Source organism: Lichenostomus cassidix, chromosome 1Aa (assembly GCF_008360975.1).
Source record: "Lichenostomus cassidix isolate B80296 chromosome 1Aa, HeHo_3.0, whole genome shotgun sequence".
In the NCBI taxonomy this organism is placed as follows: Eukaryota; Metazoa; Chordata; class Aves; order Passeriformes; family Meliphagidae; genus Lichenostomus; species Lichenostomus cassidix.
Window position 1 is genome coordinate 47,767,327 of NC_139480.1, and position 17,644 is coordinate 47,784,970.

The 17,644-nt window shown below is 40.7% G+C and overlaps 1 protein-coding gene across 2 annotated transcripts in view; it reads right to left on the minus strand.

Moving 5' to 3' along the window:
• The window catches only part of EP300 (EP300 lysine acetyltransferase), a 62,625-nt gene that overhangs the window by 25,730 nt on the left and 19,251 nt on the right, over positions 1–17,644 (minus strand). Inside the window, exons 3-13 of one of the 2 annotated variants that reach the window (XM_085048649.1) lie at positions 11,596–11,772; positions 9,171–9,432; positions 8,300–8,413; positions 7,148–7,384; positions 4,534–4,627; positions 4,070–4,204; positions 3,590–3,707; positions 2,949–3,123; positions 2,452–2,529; positions 1,505–1,614; positions 847–1,005 (exon numbers count right to left, since the gene is read on the minus strand). In XM_085048649.1, coding sequence (XP_084904775.1) covers positions 847–1,005; positions 1,505–1,614; positions 2,452–2,529; positions 2,949–3,123; positions 3,590–3,707; positions 4,070–4,204; positions 4,534–4,627; positions 7,148–7,384; positions 8,300–8,413; positions 9,171–9,432; positions 11,596–11,772 — 1,659 coding nt within the window. The remainder of the gene's footprint in view (positions 1–846; positions 1,006–1,504; positions 1,615–2,451; positions 2,530–2,948; positions 3,124–3,589; positions 3,708–4,069; positions 4,205–4,533; positions 4,628–7,147; positions 7,385–8,299; positions 8,414–9,170; positions 9,433–11,595; positions 11,773–17,644) is intronic. The other variant, XM_085048653.1, reaches the window with a different exon arrangement.

Below are 17,644 nucleotides of genomic sequence, written 5' to 3' on the forward strand. Positions count from 1 at the left end.
TTCAATAGAATAACTTATACTCGATATATTTAAAGAATGGCACACCTACACTCCCAGCTTGCAAAGTATTTCCTTCTAAAACTGCAGATTTGTGCATCCTGAATATGGGACAATGCACCACAGTCAAAAACTGCATTCAAATACGCTTAATGTGCCCATGCCTCCACCCCAAAGACTAGAAACTGAATTTATCATCACAAATAAGTACAGCTGTAACTCTACCATTATAAAATTACAAAAAAAAAAATTGTATTGGTCAAGATAAAAAACTATAACTCCACAATAATCTTGCCTGCAAACTAGGAAGAAGCATCAGTGAGAAGCAAACTGACGTTCCCTACTTCTTCCTGGCCTGAAAGGTTCTTGCTGAAAAGGGAGAGGGAGAGGACAGAAAGGAAACTGCTAGACTGTAAGTTCAGATCTTCAGTAGTGAAAACCCTCCTTATCCCCCAAATCCAGCAACACACAGGCCTGGATAGACATGCCTTTTTATGACTTATTCTGCCACCTTTTACTTTCTCAGGCTCTGCTGCTTCACTGCTCAGCAAGAGAATCTAAACTACTGCATGCTGAATCACAATTTCTTCTTTGCTCCACAAAAACAAACCTAAAACAATTCCTCTCTAACACTTAAATTTAAGCCTGAGAACAAGTCAACAATGTTTCACCCTTGCCATTCCCAGTGCTACATCAGAAAAATGAAAAGTCTTAATAAATGAATTTGGTTGACTATAACTCCAAAAGTCTCTCAAGGAAACAAGTTGTTCTCCATTACTACAAACTGAACAAACATAACCAGTATATGACAAAGCTCACTGACACCACTTCAAGAAATTAGAAACTTACTTGAGAAACTGGTGTCTGATTGCCAGGCTGAGTCATAGGCATGCTTGCTGTGTTCATTCCCGGGGAAGAAGCAGGGAACTGAGTCTGCTGTAGAAATTGATTCTGACCAGAAGGCTGACCAACTCCTGGTTGCTGCATACGTGAAGGAAATCCCATCTGTAGGAAAAGAAAGGAATTAATTTCACACAATGTGCATACACCTTCATACCATCTTACAAAAAAAACAAAACCAAAAAACCATGTATTTTGTTGCAGAAATTGATGCTCCCCACTTATCTATAGGATGCAACGTGAAAAGCCTGGTTATAGCTCCTCTCGAGACAGAATTTACAATGATTTCTCTTAAAAGCTTAGTAAAAGGACATCGATTTCAGATTGGGACTGTAACTTAAGATTTATTTTGGTTCCTTGTTTTAAGGATGCAACAAAAATCCACTTCAACTTAATTTTTAGGCAATTCTTACCACAAAGATCTAAAGATTTACTATATATCAGACAGATCTTAGAGGAGATACAAAAGACAGAAACCAAAGCGCCAAGAGAATGAAGAAGTGATGCTTGATTTATTTTTAATTTTCTTTTATTTATTGATTTTAAGGAAACCATAGCCAAGAGAAGCAAACCTGTGAACTCAACCCTGGAGGGAAAGCACACTGACCTGGTTCATGGCCCCGGCCTGACTTAGCTGTCCAGGGTGCTGAAGAGGAGGGGTTTGTCGGGGTCCCATCGGTGACAGCTGCATGTTCATCTGGCCAAACTGATTCATTCCTGTGAGTTGGTGCCAAAAAAACACTTGTAAACAAAGGCCTGAAATCTCCTTTGGGCACCATTCAAAACTTGGAGAAGAAATGCTGGTTTTTTCTTTCTAATTTTGCTTTCTAGCAACCAGCTTTCAGTCTAATATTGCCTGCTATTAACTATTTACGTGGAATAATTTTAAATATAGTGTCCAAGCTACCACACTTTCAGAATACAGGCCAGCTTTTTCCCCCTCAAGAGATCTCTTTCCACTGTTATCAAAACTCATTAAGTTTGAGAACTATTGTAACAAGTGACAAATACTAATAAGTGTCATACCTGCTGTAGAACATCAATTTTCTACAGAAAGTAGCATTATCTTAATTCCATATTAGGAGTTTACTTATTGAATCTGAAACTGTATGTTAACTTCATCAAGTACTTTGTATGTTGGCTATAACACATTTTGGATGTGTAACAAAGGTTCTGCCCTTCTTTCCCCAAGCAGTAACTCTCACCACATTCCTTCTGCCACCATGTCCTCACCTGAGCTGGCTGGGCTCACCATGTTTAAACTGATCCCACCATCCTATGCATACATGATCAGAAATTCCACAAGCATCAAGCTCTTTATTTAACAAAGCAAGCAGCCAATGAGCAGCTCAAAATCACAAGATAAAATGCTACTAGAGATTGTGTTTTACATTTATTATATAATTATGTAAGAATTATACAATACAGATAGCAATTTTCTTAATAAAATGTAAAAACTGCACATGAAACAAGGTCTCTGATGCTTCAGTAAGAGCTTCGCAATTCCAAGATTCCTTCAAAAATCACAGTTGCAAATTTTCTTCAAATATTTACCTGGCTGTGCCTGCATGCGATTCATCATCTGGTTTGGCACATTGGCACGTATCAGGGATGGGTCAGGAAGAGGACCATCTAGAAAAAAGACATTGAAATAAGATAATGTAATTCAGAAGACCACCTGAATTTGTCACCTGAATAGGATTTGTCTACCAAGCATTTTAGTGAGAATTACACATTAAAATTCACGTATAAAAAAATAAATGTACACAGTCCAGTAACTAATCATTATTCAAGAGTCTTCAAAGCGTGGGGCAGACTCAAGCACTGCCTTGAAAATATAAGTACATCCCATAGACAAACATATCCTCTGACTTAGTCAGCTTTCAGAAACTGGGGACAAATTTGAAGCATATTATGAAGGTACAACAGTGAACAGCAGCTCACAAGCAAGTCAGGTAACCATGAATGGCTAACCATGAATTTCACCAGCCTACTGAAATGACAGTACAGGATTTCCTGCACCAGGTAATCAGTAACCCAAAGGTTCTTACTTGCAGACATTCCTGGCTGTGGCTGTCCCATATTGGGCCCTTGATTCATGGAAGCCTGTGGCATGCCCGGAGCATTTGGGATCATATTTTGCTTCTGCAGCCTGGTTCTCCGTTTCTCCTCCAACTCCTTCTGAATCTTGTAGATCTTCTCTGCTAGCAAGTGATAGTACTCTGCCTGTTGGGAGGAATAAAAGTCAAGAAAGGAGATGACACACACATTAAGGAAAGGCAACAGATCCCAGTGATTCAAACTTGCAAAGCAGTCTTGCATGCATTTTGGCTTGGGGTGGGGGGTGGTCTTCCCCTTTGCAGGGACTGTCAGACAGGAGGGCAAAAAGGGGCACTGCTCTCAACTATTAGACCAACACCAGATATTTCTCTTCTTGTGTCTAACACTTCTCTGGGACAATCACGGTCAAGAGCTTCAACACTGCTTTTAGGGGACTGTGAGAAGTCTCAGGCACAGCACATCTCAACTTGAGGCACACCCAGGCAGCAACCTTCAATCCATCCAGCAGCCCCTAAACACTTGCTTCCTCAGCTTGGGAGTCCCATCTGTGCTTTCATTCCTCTTCCTCCCCAGTTACTACAGGATCAAGGTAGAAATACAGAGGACTAGATGACAGGGGATGGCATCTCACCCTGCTGTTTGCTGATTCATACATATCCCCTTCCACCTTCCGAGCATATGCCACCAGATTCTCCATGCGCCGATCCTTCAGTGCTGCAGGGTCAGGAGTAGGAAATATGGCTTGGACTCTGAGGGGGAAGAAAAAAAAATGCATACAAGTGATTAGAATGTTCCCAGACCAGCATTAACTCCAGGGGTTTGAACACGAAGCAGCATGCAGATCTGCTGACAGACTACAGCATTGCCACTGCTTCCGGGGGTAGATTGCTTGAGTATGGAGTGGGAAATTTCTAAGATAACAGCCGCAAAACAGCAGATGCAGCTCCATCTTTTGGGTTTCTGCTTTCCCTTCTCATGCATCCTGACAGAATTCACTCCCTGGCCCTCTAGGTTTGCATATCAGGCTTCCTTCTGCACCACTCCTGCCCCCAATACACCACTGGGGCAGCAACTCACTTAAAAGGAGATTGTTTTGATATTAGCTACTCACAATTTATGAACAAGGTGGTTTCGGAGATCCTGAGTAATATCTTCATGCCACTGCTTTCTAATTCCGGTATTGGATGGTTGAGCTGTTGGCATTGCTCCCAAACTGGCAACATTGGCGCTTTCACTCATCATGGGGCTTCAAAAACAGAGCAAGAATTGAGGGCAAAAGTCTAGCCCCAGCTTAGTCATCTTACAGTCATAGCCTCTTTCAGAATAATGTTAGGACAAAGTGCTAGTTCAGCCATTCCCTAATCAATGGACAAACTCTGCAGAAATAGCTACACAGATACCAAACCACAGCATGAAAGAGTACATGCTGTTCCACCCAAGGATTTGGAAAACTGCAACAGAAGCTACACAATCCAAAGGGAGAGATAGCCATCAATGACATTTACGCCCACTGTTTATGCAAGAAGTGCCATGAGATCAAAACAAAATCATTGGGGTACAAAAGATTCAACTTACTTTTGAGAATTCATTGTTGAATGTAACATTGAGTCAGGCAGCAGATTAGGGGGTTGAACCCCTACGCCTCCATTCACTCCCATAGGATTTGCACCTAGAAAACAGGAGAATACAGAAAAAATTAAGAACCCATTTACCATGCAAAACCATTTATTGTTCAGCAATAACAAGGGTCTAGAATTTCAAGTACTTGGACTTTTGTGAAGGGAATTTAATTACCCGTTGTTCTCTTCACTCTCTTTCTTCTACAAACTTAGAAAAAGCCTGAGGCACAACACTGGTCACCTCCAAGTGAAGTAACTCCATTACTCCTCTGCAGATCTTCCTGAACTTATCAATAAACAAGCAATTTCAATTTGCTGCAAACACTATGTCCCAGAGTCCTTTCCTGTGACTCTTTAGTTAAAGATTTAGACCACTTCTGCTTTTTTGTTTAGAAGCAGTTGGGTTTTTTTTGTCATTCAGAAGCTTAGGATATATATTCACAAAGGCTTCAAAAACTTAGAACATCAGCTACCACCTACATCAGGCAAGGTCCCCTCTCACCCACTCCATACTTAATGATCCTGCAACTAACTCCAATGCTTGTAAGAAGGAAAATATGACAATCCTTTATAGGAAACACTCCTAATTTGTTACATAACAAAATCAGATTTTCTGAATCACACCAGATCTTAATCACCATAAAAATTGCCTATTTTCTTCACACACTACAGTTACATCTCAAATAGTAAAGAAAAATGCAGCATATTTCTGTCTGGAGCTTCCAAACAGATCACTGTGAAGCTGCACAGAGCGTGAAAGGCATTACCAAGCTTCACTTATATTTAGGACATTTGAATTCTACAGAATCTGTATTTCAGGCAAAATTACACACTGCGTAAGGGAGAAACCCATTGAAATCAAGTATATCAAGTCTAATACGTACCCCTAACATCACTGCCAAGTATTTAACAGATTGTTCATAAATCTGTTCCAAATTTCCCTTCCCTTAGTCCTTTTCTTCTTCCCCCACTTTGCCATCTGAGAGCACATCAGCGTGTAAGACAACTGTCAACCTTTACCTTAACTCTCCTTTTTTCAATTGTCAAAACCCACCATTTGTTTGAGCCACTTAGGACTGCATCTTTTCAGATAGCAGTCCTCATCAAATCCTGCTGTTTCTCCTAAACTAGCCCTGTTGTCCTGTAGGCCATGAACTGGTAATTCCTGTCTCACCTGTTGTAATTCCTTCCTTAGCCACCCACTCCTAATAAGGAACCAACAGTCAAAAGTCTACACTCTCCATGCTCGTCCTTACTACATTAAGCTGCAGTACTTCACTCTCAAAGAGCTTTTTTCCAATCCCATTTCATTGGATTTTCTTAGAAAACCTACAAGAAATGCCCATTGTTCTGCAAGGAATGCACAGGCTAAACACTGTCTTTAAGTAATCACATACATTAAAAAACATTAATCATTTTGCTTCAGAAAACACTCCAAAGCACAATAGAAAACCATATTATTTTAATCTAATTGTTTTAAGACTAAGCTCTCAGGACCCTTGCCCTTTTTTCTGTTCTTACACACTGGAAGGTTTAGCAAGTCACACGCAATCTATGAGGGTCAGACACCTCATTAACAAGTCTACTCTACCCAACAACCTTTTCCTGAGTAACTCAGGAACAGCATTCCCTTTGCAAAGGAAAGTAGCAGTTGGTTGCAGGCTGCAGTTTGTGTGTTTCTGCACCAGTCTCTCATTCTGCACACAAGCTTGTCATGGGCATGTAGCAGGATCACTGCAATCCCATACAAGCTTGTGATAAATCACTATTAGCTCTTCTTTCCTCTTTTCCATTAAAAAAGCCACATCTGCTTATGCAATTCAGCAAACAGCTAGGAGTGAGATACTGTAATCTCAAACTATCAAACTTAGATTTGATGGTTAAAGGTAACTTCATTTGACACCAGTGATAGCCAGGTTCCAATTAACTGCACTTCAAATTGAAATTCTTATTTAGTCTTATGGTGTTGCAGTAAGCCACTTGGACAATTCAGAGCTATGTGAAATCACATGACAAGATTCAAGGAGGATGGCAGTTATTCACTATTTTTCATTTTTTAAACAAACATCACATATCAGATACAAATGTAAAATGCTGCACTCTGAGTGACAAGGAAGTACACTTGAATGCTGCCCTTCCAATGCCAACATATCCAATTCAAAACTCCCCAATAACCCAAAACTTGCATTATAGTACAATTATAAAGCTACAAAAAAAACCCCAAAAAAACAAAATACAACCCAACCCAAAACAAAACCAAAACAAAAAAAGCCAAACCAAAGCAAAACAGAAAAAAAAACCAAACCACCTTGGAAAATTGATTCTCAAAAAATATAATTTTTCCAAAGAAACTAGTTTTCCCACAGAACTTGTTTTCCAGAAGGCACCTGGGCCCTCTAATGTTCCTGTTCCACAGAGCAGCTTGCTATTTCAAGTCTAAAATACCACAAAGCCCTACCTTTTACAAATTATCTAGCAGTATTAAGCTGGTAGGTTGAAAAAATTTGCATTAGAGGTAGCATGGGGAAGTCACCAGTAGTTTACATCTTAACACTAACCGATGAACTTACTCATAGGATTCATAGGGCGCAGACCCTGGGGTGACTGTCCCTGCTGCTGGTTCTTCACTTGAGCCTGGGGCTGCGTCTGCATCTGGTTCCCTTGATAGGTCAGTCCGAGGGCTGCGTAGGCTCTCTCGATGGAGCTGGGGTCTATCTGGCTGGTAGTGTTGATGCTGGGCGTTGTCTGCTGCCCCACGCCCACAGAGCCGGTATTGGCAAGTCCTACCGCAGCTCCGCCCAGCAGTGCTGCAAGAGACACGCCGAGTTAGTGAGCGCAGCAAAAGGCAGCCAGAGAGGCCGACCAGCACAGGGATAGACAAACGGCACGCTGGCTGCTCAGAACTAAAACATCTCCTTCTAGAAGGATGCAGAGAAACAGATCTGAAAAATCTGTCACAAAACGGAGAGAAGTTTTGACCCAACCAAGCAATCCAACAACATGCTGTTTTCCCGTTGAGCTGCTCAGAGAAAATCCCACTCTTGAGTATTTAGGGCACATCTGCTTGCTTCAAACTGAAAACAGAGGCACACCATGTCACAGAGGCCAAAGGCAGAAGGGTACATACAGCTCTCCACCAGCCACTACAATGCCTTTTTTGCCCTTTTTGCTTTTTTTTTTTTTTAGTTTTCTTAAACTAAGAAATAACTCACATTAGTCACGAGAAGAGCCCACAATAACATTAAAGAAATGAGAAAAAAAACCTCATACAGGTAACACAATTACATTAATCTTGCCAAACATTTTGGCAGGGAGACCAGAAGGACACAAAGAGAAAGGGGAAGTGACATCTGATGCAAACAAAGAATGAAGACAGAACGAAGTATCAGGGCTGAAATGACACAATGTGCGTGTGTGCACATCTGTCTCCAGAAACTGTCCAGCTGGAAGTAGCAGTAATAAAAAGCCAATCATTTGTTTGAGAGAGCTATGGTTTGTTCACCCTTACCTCTTTCTTGATAGAAAAATACAATAACGTTAGAAAGCTTTTGTAAACACTAGCAATCAGAGCCAGAGAAACACTCAGATTAAAACAAGGAGAAAATCACGTTAATATGTTCCCAGGTTTGAGAGCATCACCACTACTACATGGGTGCAAGGAAGTTTAACTCCCAGCATGCATTTTATGGCTTATTCAATACACAATTCCTCAGTAGACTTACATTGCTGATTTCTCTTGTCCCCAGCATTTTTGAGAGGCAAACATACAGGACAATCATGTCTTGTACAATTCTTCCAGTGTGAGATGATTTGTCGGGAAGATGCGCAATGTGCCACTGAGAAAGAGAAGGAATGAAAAAGTTTTACAAACTACTGCTAGTATCTCCACATGGTCAACACAAACTGGGTAGAGACCAGCCTCTTCTCTCAGGGCACACATCTATAGCAACACAAGTCAATAAAGTATTGTTTGAAATAGCTCAGCACTAAGAAGCCCTGAAAATGCAGCTGGAGATTTCTTGTTGTACTACTGTCTCAACCAAAGCCTACTCAAAAACCCCACATGATATACCCAAGCCTATGTCTCCCTGGCTTGAAGGATAACTTCAGGTATCTCAGGCATTAGGCATACAGTGCCAAGCAACTGAGATGTCAACAATTGGTACAGAGGAGCCTAGGCTATAAAAAAGGGAGACTACATTTTAGTAGGACAGAGAAGTTGCGAGTGCCAGCAGCAGTCAAATTCATGGCTAGGTATTGCTCAAGATTCATCTCTTCAGTTTAAGGGAGACAGAGTCCTATTTACAGATTCCTGCTTTGCATCTGCCTTTAAGAGAAGGCACCATCCAAAAGATCTTACAGTGAGTTACTAAGTTAGGCAAAAGATTTTTACTCATCTCTTTCTTGTGTCTTGTCCCCTCTAACCTGCCTAAACTTTAGAGGCTCAGAAGTTGCTTACAATTCCCACCCTTAAGCAGACAGATAGAATTTTTTAAACTTATTTCCCGAGTCACCCACCAGTCCACCTCTTTCCAGGAGCCCTTCTCCTCCCTCAAATGTTGACCTCATCTACATAACCAGTCCCCCACTTACCCTGGCAAGATTTGCCAGCCTGACAGTGTGTCATGTGGTTCAAGACATTCTTCATGGTTCGGCAGTGTGGGAGGTTGCACTGTCGCACCTCCCCGTTGGCCTGTTCTCGACGCTGACACTTGTGAGCATGTAAGAGGAGAACGAGTTGCTGCTGAATGAGTTTGCGCTTTTCTGGATCTGCTGTTGGTGCTCCAGACCCCATTCCTTGAGAAGCTGCTGGCCCCATCCCAGCTTGCTGAACCTGGGGGGCCTGCTGCTGGCCCTGAAGAAGGTGGAAAAGAAATTACCAGAAATAAATATATTTTTGAAAAGAATTCATTTAGCAAGTAAACAGCAACACATGAAAAAGTCCAAGAAGAGAAACTACTACTACATTCTATGATTAAGTAAATAGCCTACCTATGTGTAGTTCTGGAGGACTCATAAAAAATGCCTCTTAGCAACAGTCCTGGCAATTCTTTTGCCAGCAATTTCCTCCCCGTATCACTCTATTAGACCTAGCTCATGTCTTATCAATGGCCAGCAGACCTTTGCACATGCTCACAGGTTAATTTGCAGTGCTAGACCAACCAGAAAATATTAATAACATTTAGATCTCAAATCTTCTCATTTTGGATGCTAAAAAGTTGCATCCACAATTCTTGCATTAATGGAAGAAAGCACATTTAAGAGTGAATAAAGTTTTCCCTCTCAGTATAAGGTGTCTCAAGTTGATTGCTCCTAGAAAATAAGAACGAAAGGGAAGTCCTTGGAAGCTTTTAACCTTTTTCCATCAGCAAACTTGCACATAGGCATTCAAAACAAGCATCTCCTAGTCTATGCTAGAGATGAAGCACAACCTCAGGATAATAAACACCACAGAACTAATGCTCAGGTATGGCAATATCTAGTTTGTCTCCTCTGCTTCTGTTTATTTGTTCAGAATCCTCTGTATTCCTTTCAGGTGACATTTGAGGAACACTCAAATAGGAGAGGCTCAGGTACTCCATGTTGCTTGTATCACTTCAGTTCAACAGACTTCAGTTTGTAACTGATTCTTCCAGAGGCTTTAGAGGATGTTTCTGGAGATCTCCAGATCTTTAGACCTCAGCTACCTATATTCCTAAACACCAGTTCTCCTGTAGCTCTTGATTACTAATATTAACCTTTCATTTTACAAGGAGACTTCACCAATTAGTCAGGCCTTCAGGGTTTGTGCATTTTTCAATATGACCATAACTACTTAGTTTGCAGCCTGGCGTTCTAAATGACAACTGTGAGAGCAGCAACTTGACAATCCCAGGTTCAGCTGGGTACCAGTTCAAAAGAGTTATATGCTCTGCACTGAACACAAGCTTGACAGCTGGGGTTCTGAGCAAGTTTTGGCGGCTTTTTTATTGATTCATACAACCAACCAGTTTGCTTCTCTTCCAATGTTTCATGCTCAACTTAAAAAATCATTAAATAAAACTCACAGGATTGAGCTCTTTTTAATTTAAAGGTACTAAAGTTAACTGGAAATTGTTTTTCAGCAAGTTAGTAAGAGCAATAAACTGACCCTCCCAGGGGGTGTGTGGGAGTGGAATTTGAAGCAGGGAGAAACCCAAGCTATATTCAGAACTGTGAATTTGTTTCCTAAATTAAAAAAAAAAAAAATATATATATATATATAGGGGAAAAAAAAACCTGCAAGACATGTTGTATGTTATACCCCTAACCAATTTAAGCTTTGAAAATAATGAGGCATCAGTGCTAAGCTCAAGGCAGGGAATCTAACATTAAGGCATGTGGTGAGGCACTGGTATTTACAAGCTTAGGTCATCTACTTTTCCCACCTTACTTCCCCTTAAGTCCTGCTGCAATAAGAGTGTGGAGGTAAAAGGGAAAGGTACCAGGGCTACTGCAGTTGCCAGGGAATCACCTCCAGCATCAGGACTGCTGTGTGTGTTCATGTAATTCACAAGAATGAACACATGGCTGGGGCTTCTACGCCCTATTATAGGTAGTATCTGTTTGAGAAAGGACACTTTTCTTTCCCAAAAGCATCAGTGATAACAAGCAGGAAAACAATTCTCCAGACAGAGATACTCGGAGGAGAAAAGACCCAATACAGCAACAACAAAAGAAGGGATGGGAGAGGAGAGCAGAGGTGTCCAAACAGGTGGCAAAGCTCACTTCAGTTAAGGAGCTCCATTTAATTTTCCCTGTTAAGAGGGTTTGAAGGGCAAAGCCTGGAGATGCAGTTTATCAATACAGAAAGCCCAACTTAGCCCTCTCCCTTGTATCAGTCTTAGGAGTTGAAACAAGTGCATCCTGTGTGGATTCAGAACACATATTCACACTGGGTATGACAGCTGCAAAAAACATAAAATGTCACAAGACCAGCGCATATTGCTCCTCTTTAATTATCACAACGTTTTCTGAAGACACCTTTCATTCTACTTACCATGTTAGGCATTCCTGCCCCAGGAACTGGCTTCTTGTCCATTGGAAACTGCGGTAAGCTATTCTGCAGTCCAGCTTTATTCTGCATCTGAGGCCCAAGTCCACTGGCTCCAATCTGCTGCCCAGTATTTTGACTATAGGGCTGGCCATAAGGGCTGGGATTGCTCATCATTCCCATCTAGGAATTAAAATGGTAAGATTTTCAAGTCAGATAGCTTAAGTTCACAAAGCAAAAGGCAAATTTATACTTCAGAGAAGCAAGAGTAACAGCCATGAGCCAGCTGCAATGAAACACTGATCCACATGCTTCCCCTGCTCCTTCATGTTCACAGATTTACCCATCACACGACATTGATTCCCCAACTAGACAGTTCTTGTAAACACAACAAAGCCAACGTAGTGATCTTTGAGATCTGACTGGACAGAAGCGGCCTGATTATTTCTTTATAAAATATTTGATTCAATAGATTTCTCATTTCAGCTTTCTGAAAAACAAATTTGTACCATGGACTACACAATTCTTCCAGACTTGGGTTCTCCTCCCTGCATTTGTGCAGGCTCCAAACAGAGACAAGTACCACCACCATTCATATCAGCAGAGTTTCTCCCAAAAACATCCTACCCAACTGCTAGCACTCCCACAGCTCCTCTCCAGACAGCCATAACAATGCATGTCTGCATTATCAGTACGCAAACATTTTCAGTTTAAGAATGCAGCACAGTCACAGGTAACATCTCATACAGTCACACCCACTCATTTGCAGTACTAAAGGTCTAAGGAAAGGACAAGCAGAAACTCTGCAAACAAAACAAATCTACAGAACCATTCACTCACAGGGGAAATAGATTCAGGTTTCATACAAGCCACATGCATATTCAACAGTTTTAGCGTACCAGAATATACCGTTTGTTGTCTTGGAACACCCAGAACCTAAAGAACAAGGAGCAAGCTTGCCAGTAAAGTTGTTTGTCCTCTGACATTTTTTTCCATTCCTTGCATTCCCATCTATTTTCCATGGGAAATCTGGCCTTCTAGGACCAAAAGAACTAGACATAGAAGACCAGAAAAACTGGAGATTTTTGCTAAGATTACCAAGTTCTCACCATTACTCAGGCAGGATCCTCAAGGAGCCATAACTCATAAAAACAAGGGCACAAAAATACTTTAAAGAGCTGTGTTGTTTCAACTCACATTAGCATTTGACTAGATAATGTCCAGTCTCCTTGATGCTCTTTGGTTCAAAGCATTTTCTTGCATTCAAAGAAGAACGTAACTCCTATGGCAAGTTTGTTTCTAATCACTCCTACATTTATTCACAAAGCACCCTCCCCTAGCAGAAACACCTTTTTTTCTGCTCACCAAGCTTCTTCAACCTGCACTAGAAGTAACCAACATGCCCAGAGATTACCTGCAATTAGTCACACTTTCCTTTTCCAGGCTGTAACAATCTCCAATCCATTATAATAGCCTTCAGTTTGCATTTACAAAATAAGGCAGGATCAAACTCAAGCTACAGGAAAAGGAATACAAATTTCACTAAAGAACCTGCCACTTTAGACATTTGATATGCACAAGTGAATTCACTTGAGGACAGCCCCCCTCCTCCACACATAAGCAATAACCATAATCACACAGCAGTAATTCATTAGAGAGCAATGAAAAAAAGCTCTACACATGGCAGAAAAACAAACTATGTAATGATCAGGCAGAATTAAAAGCCTTCCTTTCCACTGCCACATCTCGACCGCAATGAATACACCTATGGTGACCAATGAAGCAGCTGCTGCCAAAAACCAGGGCAGGTAAGACTCAAAGCCTTCCTTCCTCTCCCTCAGAAGACTAGTAAGATCATAATTCCAAGATGTGCAGAAGCAAAAGGGAGAAGAAAAGCGTAAGGAGTCAGCAAACACACTTTCAGAAATATTCTCCATCATCATTGTGCCTCAAACCGACAAACAGGTTTTCAAGGCTTACTGAAGGCCTGACAGTGAGAATTAGTCCCTTAAGAAAACAAGCAATGTTTTCCCATAGGATAGCCTGATCTCTTTGGCTTCAGAGAGAGTTTTGAAAGCAAGGATATCCCCAAAACTGTGAATTTCTGTGCAAAGTTTTCAAGTTCATTGACAGTCACAGCTCCCAAAGTCTGTTGACATCTGAGAGTACACTAAAGCACAGACTATGCTGGCCATCACTATCACCAGCACCATTTGACTTCTGTAACTTATGCTGCTATCAGCCTTTAAAAAACAAACTGAACAATTCAGAATGAAAGGCTGAAGGCACATTTTCACAACTTGGTGTTACAAGGAGAAATCAGGATGCCTGACTCAGAGAATTAGAAACTCCACACACTGATATCAAAGGATTCCAAATAACTGTGGCCTTGTGAGCCAGCTCTGTCCTGACTAGAGGATAAGAAATCCAAACACAGACTTAAAAAAAACCCACTCTTGCTATGTCACCCCAAACAGCTTTCTAATGAAACTCACAGATGAGGTTTCACCAAGCTAGTCAACACTTACATTTGTGACAAAGCTGGACACAAACTTTATGTGAAGCATCTGACTTTTTCAAATTACTAATCAAGTTGGTTCAGCACAAGGATCTCTGATGCCTTCTCAAGCATCAGCCACTGGCATTGTTTGGGGTGCAAGACCAGTCCCCTCCAATACAGCTCTCTCCATGGGAGAAACATAGGGTTTCCCTCCACCCCACTGTGCTAAGGGACCTGCCAAGGACCAGAACACTACGTGCCCAGCTCAGCCCAGCTGTTTCTTACAGGGGTGATATTTTCCCATTTCAGGCTACAGGAGAAGCAAAGATCAGTGAAGCTCAGGCCAGGGTGACAGGCAAGCACACCAAACAGACTCAAAGCCAGACACTCAAGCAACACCTAAGATGCTAAAAACCAAATTCAAGGTCTCCTAGAAAAAAAAAAAAAAAACCAAAAACCAGCAGCCACTATTTGATCCAGGTGAGACTGACACCTGCCAGATCCTCAGCTGAACCTCACAGCAATGCCCCCCAGTTCTGTCATCACAGACTAACCTGACACCAACCACCCACATGAGACTCTAGACTGAGTCAAGAGAAGGGTCATTTGGGAGATTCTCCACCTGGCACAAGAAGCAGGAGCATGCTCGTATTATTTGCTGTGACATGTTGAGAAACATGAATAAAAGAAAACATCTAACAGGAAGAAATGTATGGCATGACTACAGAAGGAAGATCAAAATAATCCTGTATAATTTTATCAGCAGGAAACAACCAGAAAGACTGCCACACAGTTCATCAGCACATTCATGATCCATTGGGAGGGGGTAGATAGACAATCAAGTGCAAAAGAACCAGCCAAAGAAAGGTGGCATTAGTACCACTGCACAAGAGAAGTACAAGGCGTCATCTGCAATACAATGCAAAAACATACATAGCTTAATTATAGCTACAAGTCAGCAAATACAACCTCTGTTTAGTTTTCCCAGCCACTACCTCCTTTCACTGCCCTTCCTACTTCTCTTCATATCCATCCAAAGTTTTTCTTCCTCTCTTCACCTCACAGCTTCAACTTACTTTCATCACATTTGCAAGAACTTGCACGCAAGGAAGAGCAGACAGAAATCCAATTCACAGTAAAGAAGAAAACAAGGAAGATCATAAAATGATGATATGTAGCTAATAGAAGACAAAGGTAATCTCAAATGATTCCACCTTGTACATACACCATAGAAAACAACCTGACTTTCCTGCCTCCAATGGAAGCAGGGGCTGTCAATACCAGAAGGGTGAAACGTGTGCATCTCTCACCATGGATGACATGAGTTCAGGAAATGTCCTAGTTTACAAGCAGCATCAGATAGGGCTGTTCAGATACTCCCCCCGTCTAAGAGGAGTAACTACAAAAACAGAGGAAATTCCCCAAGGTTTTGCTCTAATGCCATGAAACACACGCATCTTCAGTTCAGAAGAAGGTCAAGTAACTAACTCTGCTTGTACTTTTACTGTTAATACCATAGAGCACAAATTGTAGAGGAATACCTGCTACAGGTATGCACAGACATTGCAAATATTCTACTGTTTCTCTATAAAAACAACTGCTTCATTAACAGCCCAATAGTTGAAATACAGCTAGATATTAGCAGTAGTATTGAACCATGACCAGCTTTTAGACTTACAAAGGTAAATATAAGCATGGAGAATTAAACAAGTAGAATTAAGTTTTAATAACATTCTTTCAGAGAACCCACCATTCACAGTATCAACATGGTATGTCTATCAGGGAACTTCAGTGCATGGACTAGTTTAAGACTATACTGATGGTATCTAGTATCCTTCCACATCCACATGTTCACAAGTGAAAGTTAATTAACTTTGCCCAAACAGTAAATTTAGTTTTAGTAAATTCCAGCTGGGTCTTTAAAAACAAGAACTTACTGTACATCACTTCCTAGTGCCATTCAACTGAGTGGTGAAGCATTACTGAACTCAGGCATACCCTAACTACATTTTGCCAGTGGTGTCTGCTGCATTCTTTCCAAGGACTGCTATTGATTATTATTATTTGCACTTAACTGCATAATATTTTAAGATATCTATTTCAAGACACCAGCATTATGTTACTGCTATTTTTGCAAGAAACTCCCCGTGCCACTCCAGAAACTTAAGACTCCAAGTCTTCACTGCTTCATTTTTCCCTCCTAAACAAACATTCCTCTCTTACTCTGGAATAAAGTGAGCAATTATTCATTTTTTTCCACCTTGGTTTACCAAAGAAGAGAAAGCCAAGGACTGGAACTCACACAACACTTTCAATGGCTTAATGTACTTGATCATATGGTATGCTCAGTCACAGACTCTAAACAGCATGGATACATTTACCCGTTGAATGAAACATCTACTGAAAAAAGAAAGGCAACTGAGCACACTGACCATGTATCTACTTAAATTAGACCCTGAATATGCTAACACTAAGGAATACATGATGCTTTTATTTTCCTTATCTAATTTCAGAATTTAAGGGTGACATTTTCAATCTCTTCAACTCTGAACAGAAATTTATTATTATTAATTTCTTATTGTTCTATTTAGAGAAGTTAAGGAAATTCTAACAAATTATGTTTGTTTTTGTAAAATATTGCCATTGAATCTTCTTAACAGAGGTTAAACTGATAAATAATAGCAGAGAGCCTTGTGCATACTCAAAGGGTAAACCAAATGACAAAGAATTACTACTGGGACTAAATGTTTCAAGTGAAATGCTCACATAGCAGAAGTAGTAATGCCCTTACTAATCTGAACTGCCTACACATCCACTCTATTGCAGGAGTAAGGGAACATTTCTTGAATCAGTCAGAGAGGAAATGTAGTGACCTGAAGGTCAGGTGAACTTCATCACTCTGTGATAAAGCACTGCTATGACAGAATGCATACAGCAACTTCTACACAACACACCCTTCTCCCCTCACAGGAGGCTGGACAGCTAAGACCCTAATAGGGGACACTCAACAGAACCCAGTGGGAGAAAAAAACAAAGGTTTTAAACTAGATAAAATTCCAAATGAAGAATGGTTCAAAACAGAAAACATGAATCAGCTTTTAGCAAATTCAAGCTCTGTAAGAAGTTACCTGGTCACATTTAAATCCAAGCTGTTCAACTATCTAGTGAAACAAAAAGCCTGAAAAATACTCAAATGATGAAAGAATCCAAGCATTACAAAAAATTTCCAGAACACCATTTTAAGAGCAAAAGGCATGTCTGTTATCCTCTTAACTTGCACAAAACAAAGCACACAGAAAAAAACTCAAACTATTCAATAAAACAAAACTTGTTACAATTCCATCCCCTCCAAACTTCTAACACTTCCTTTCAGAGTAGACATTCACAGGCATTTTTAAGCCTGTACTGTCACCAAAGGATTCACATCCTCCTCTGACTGGCAAGATCAACTCCATTAAAAAAACCCCTCTCTAATATATGGATACCAGCTTTCCAACTGAAGAGAACAACCTGGACCTGAAAAACAATTTTTTTAATGACTATGTGAGTTTCAAT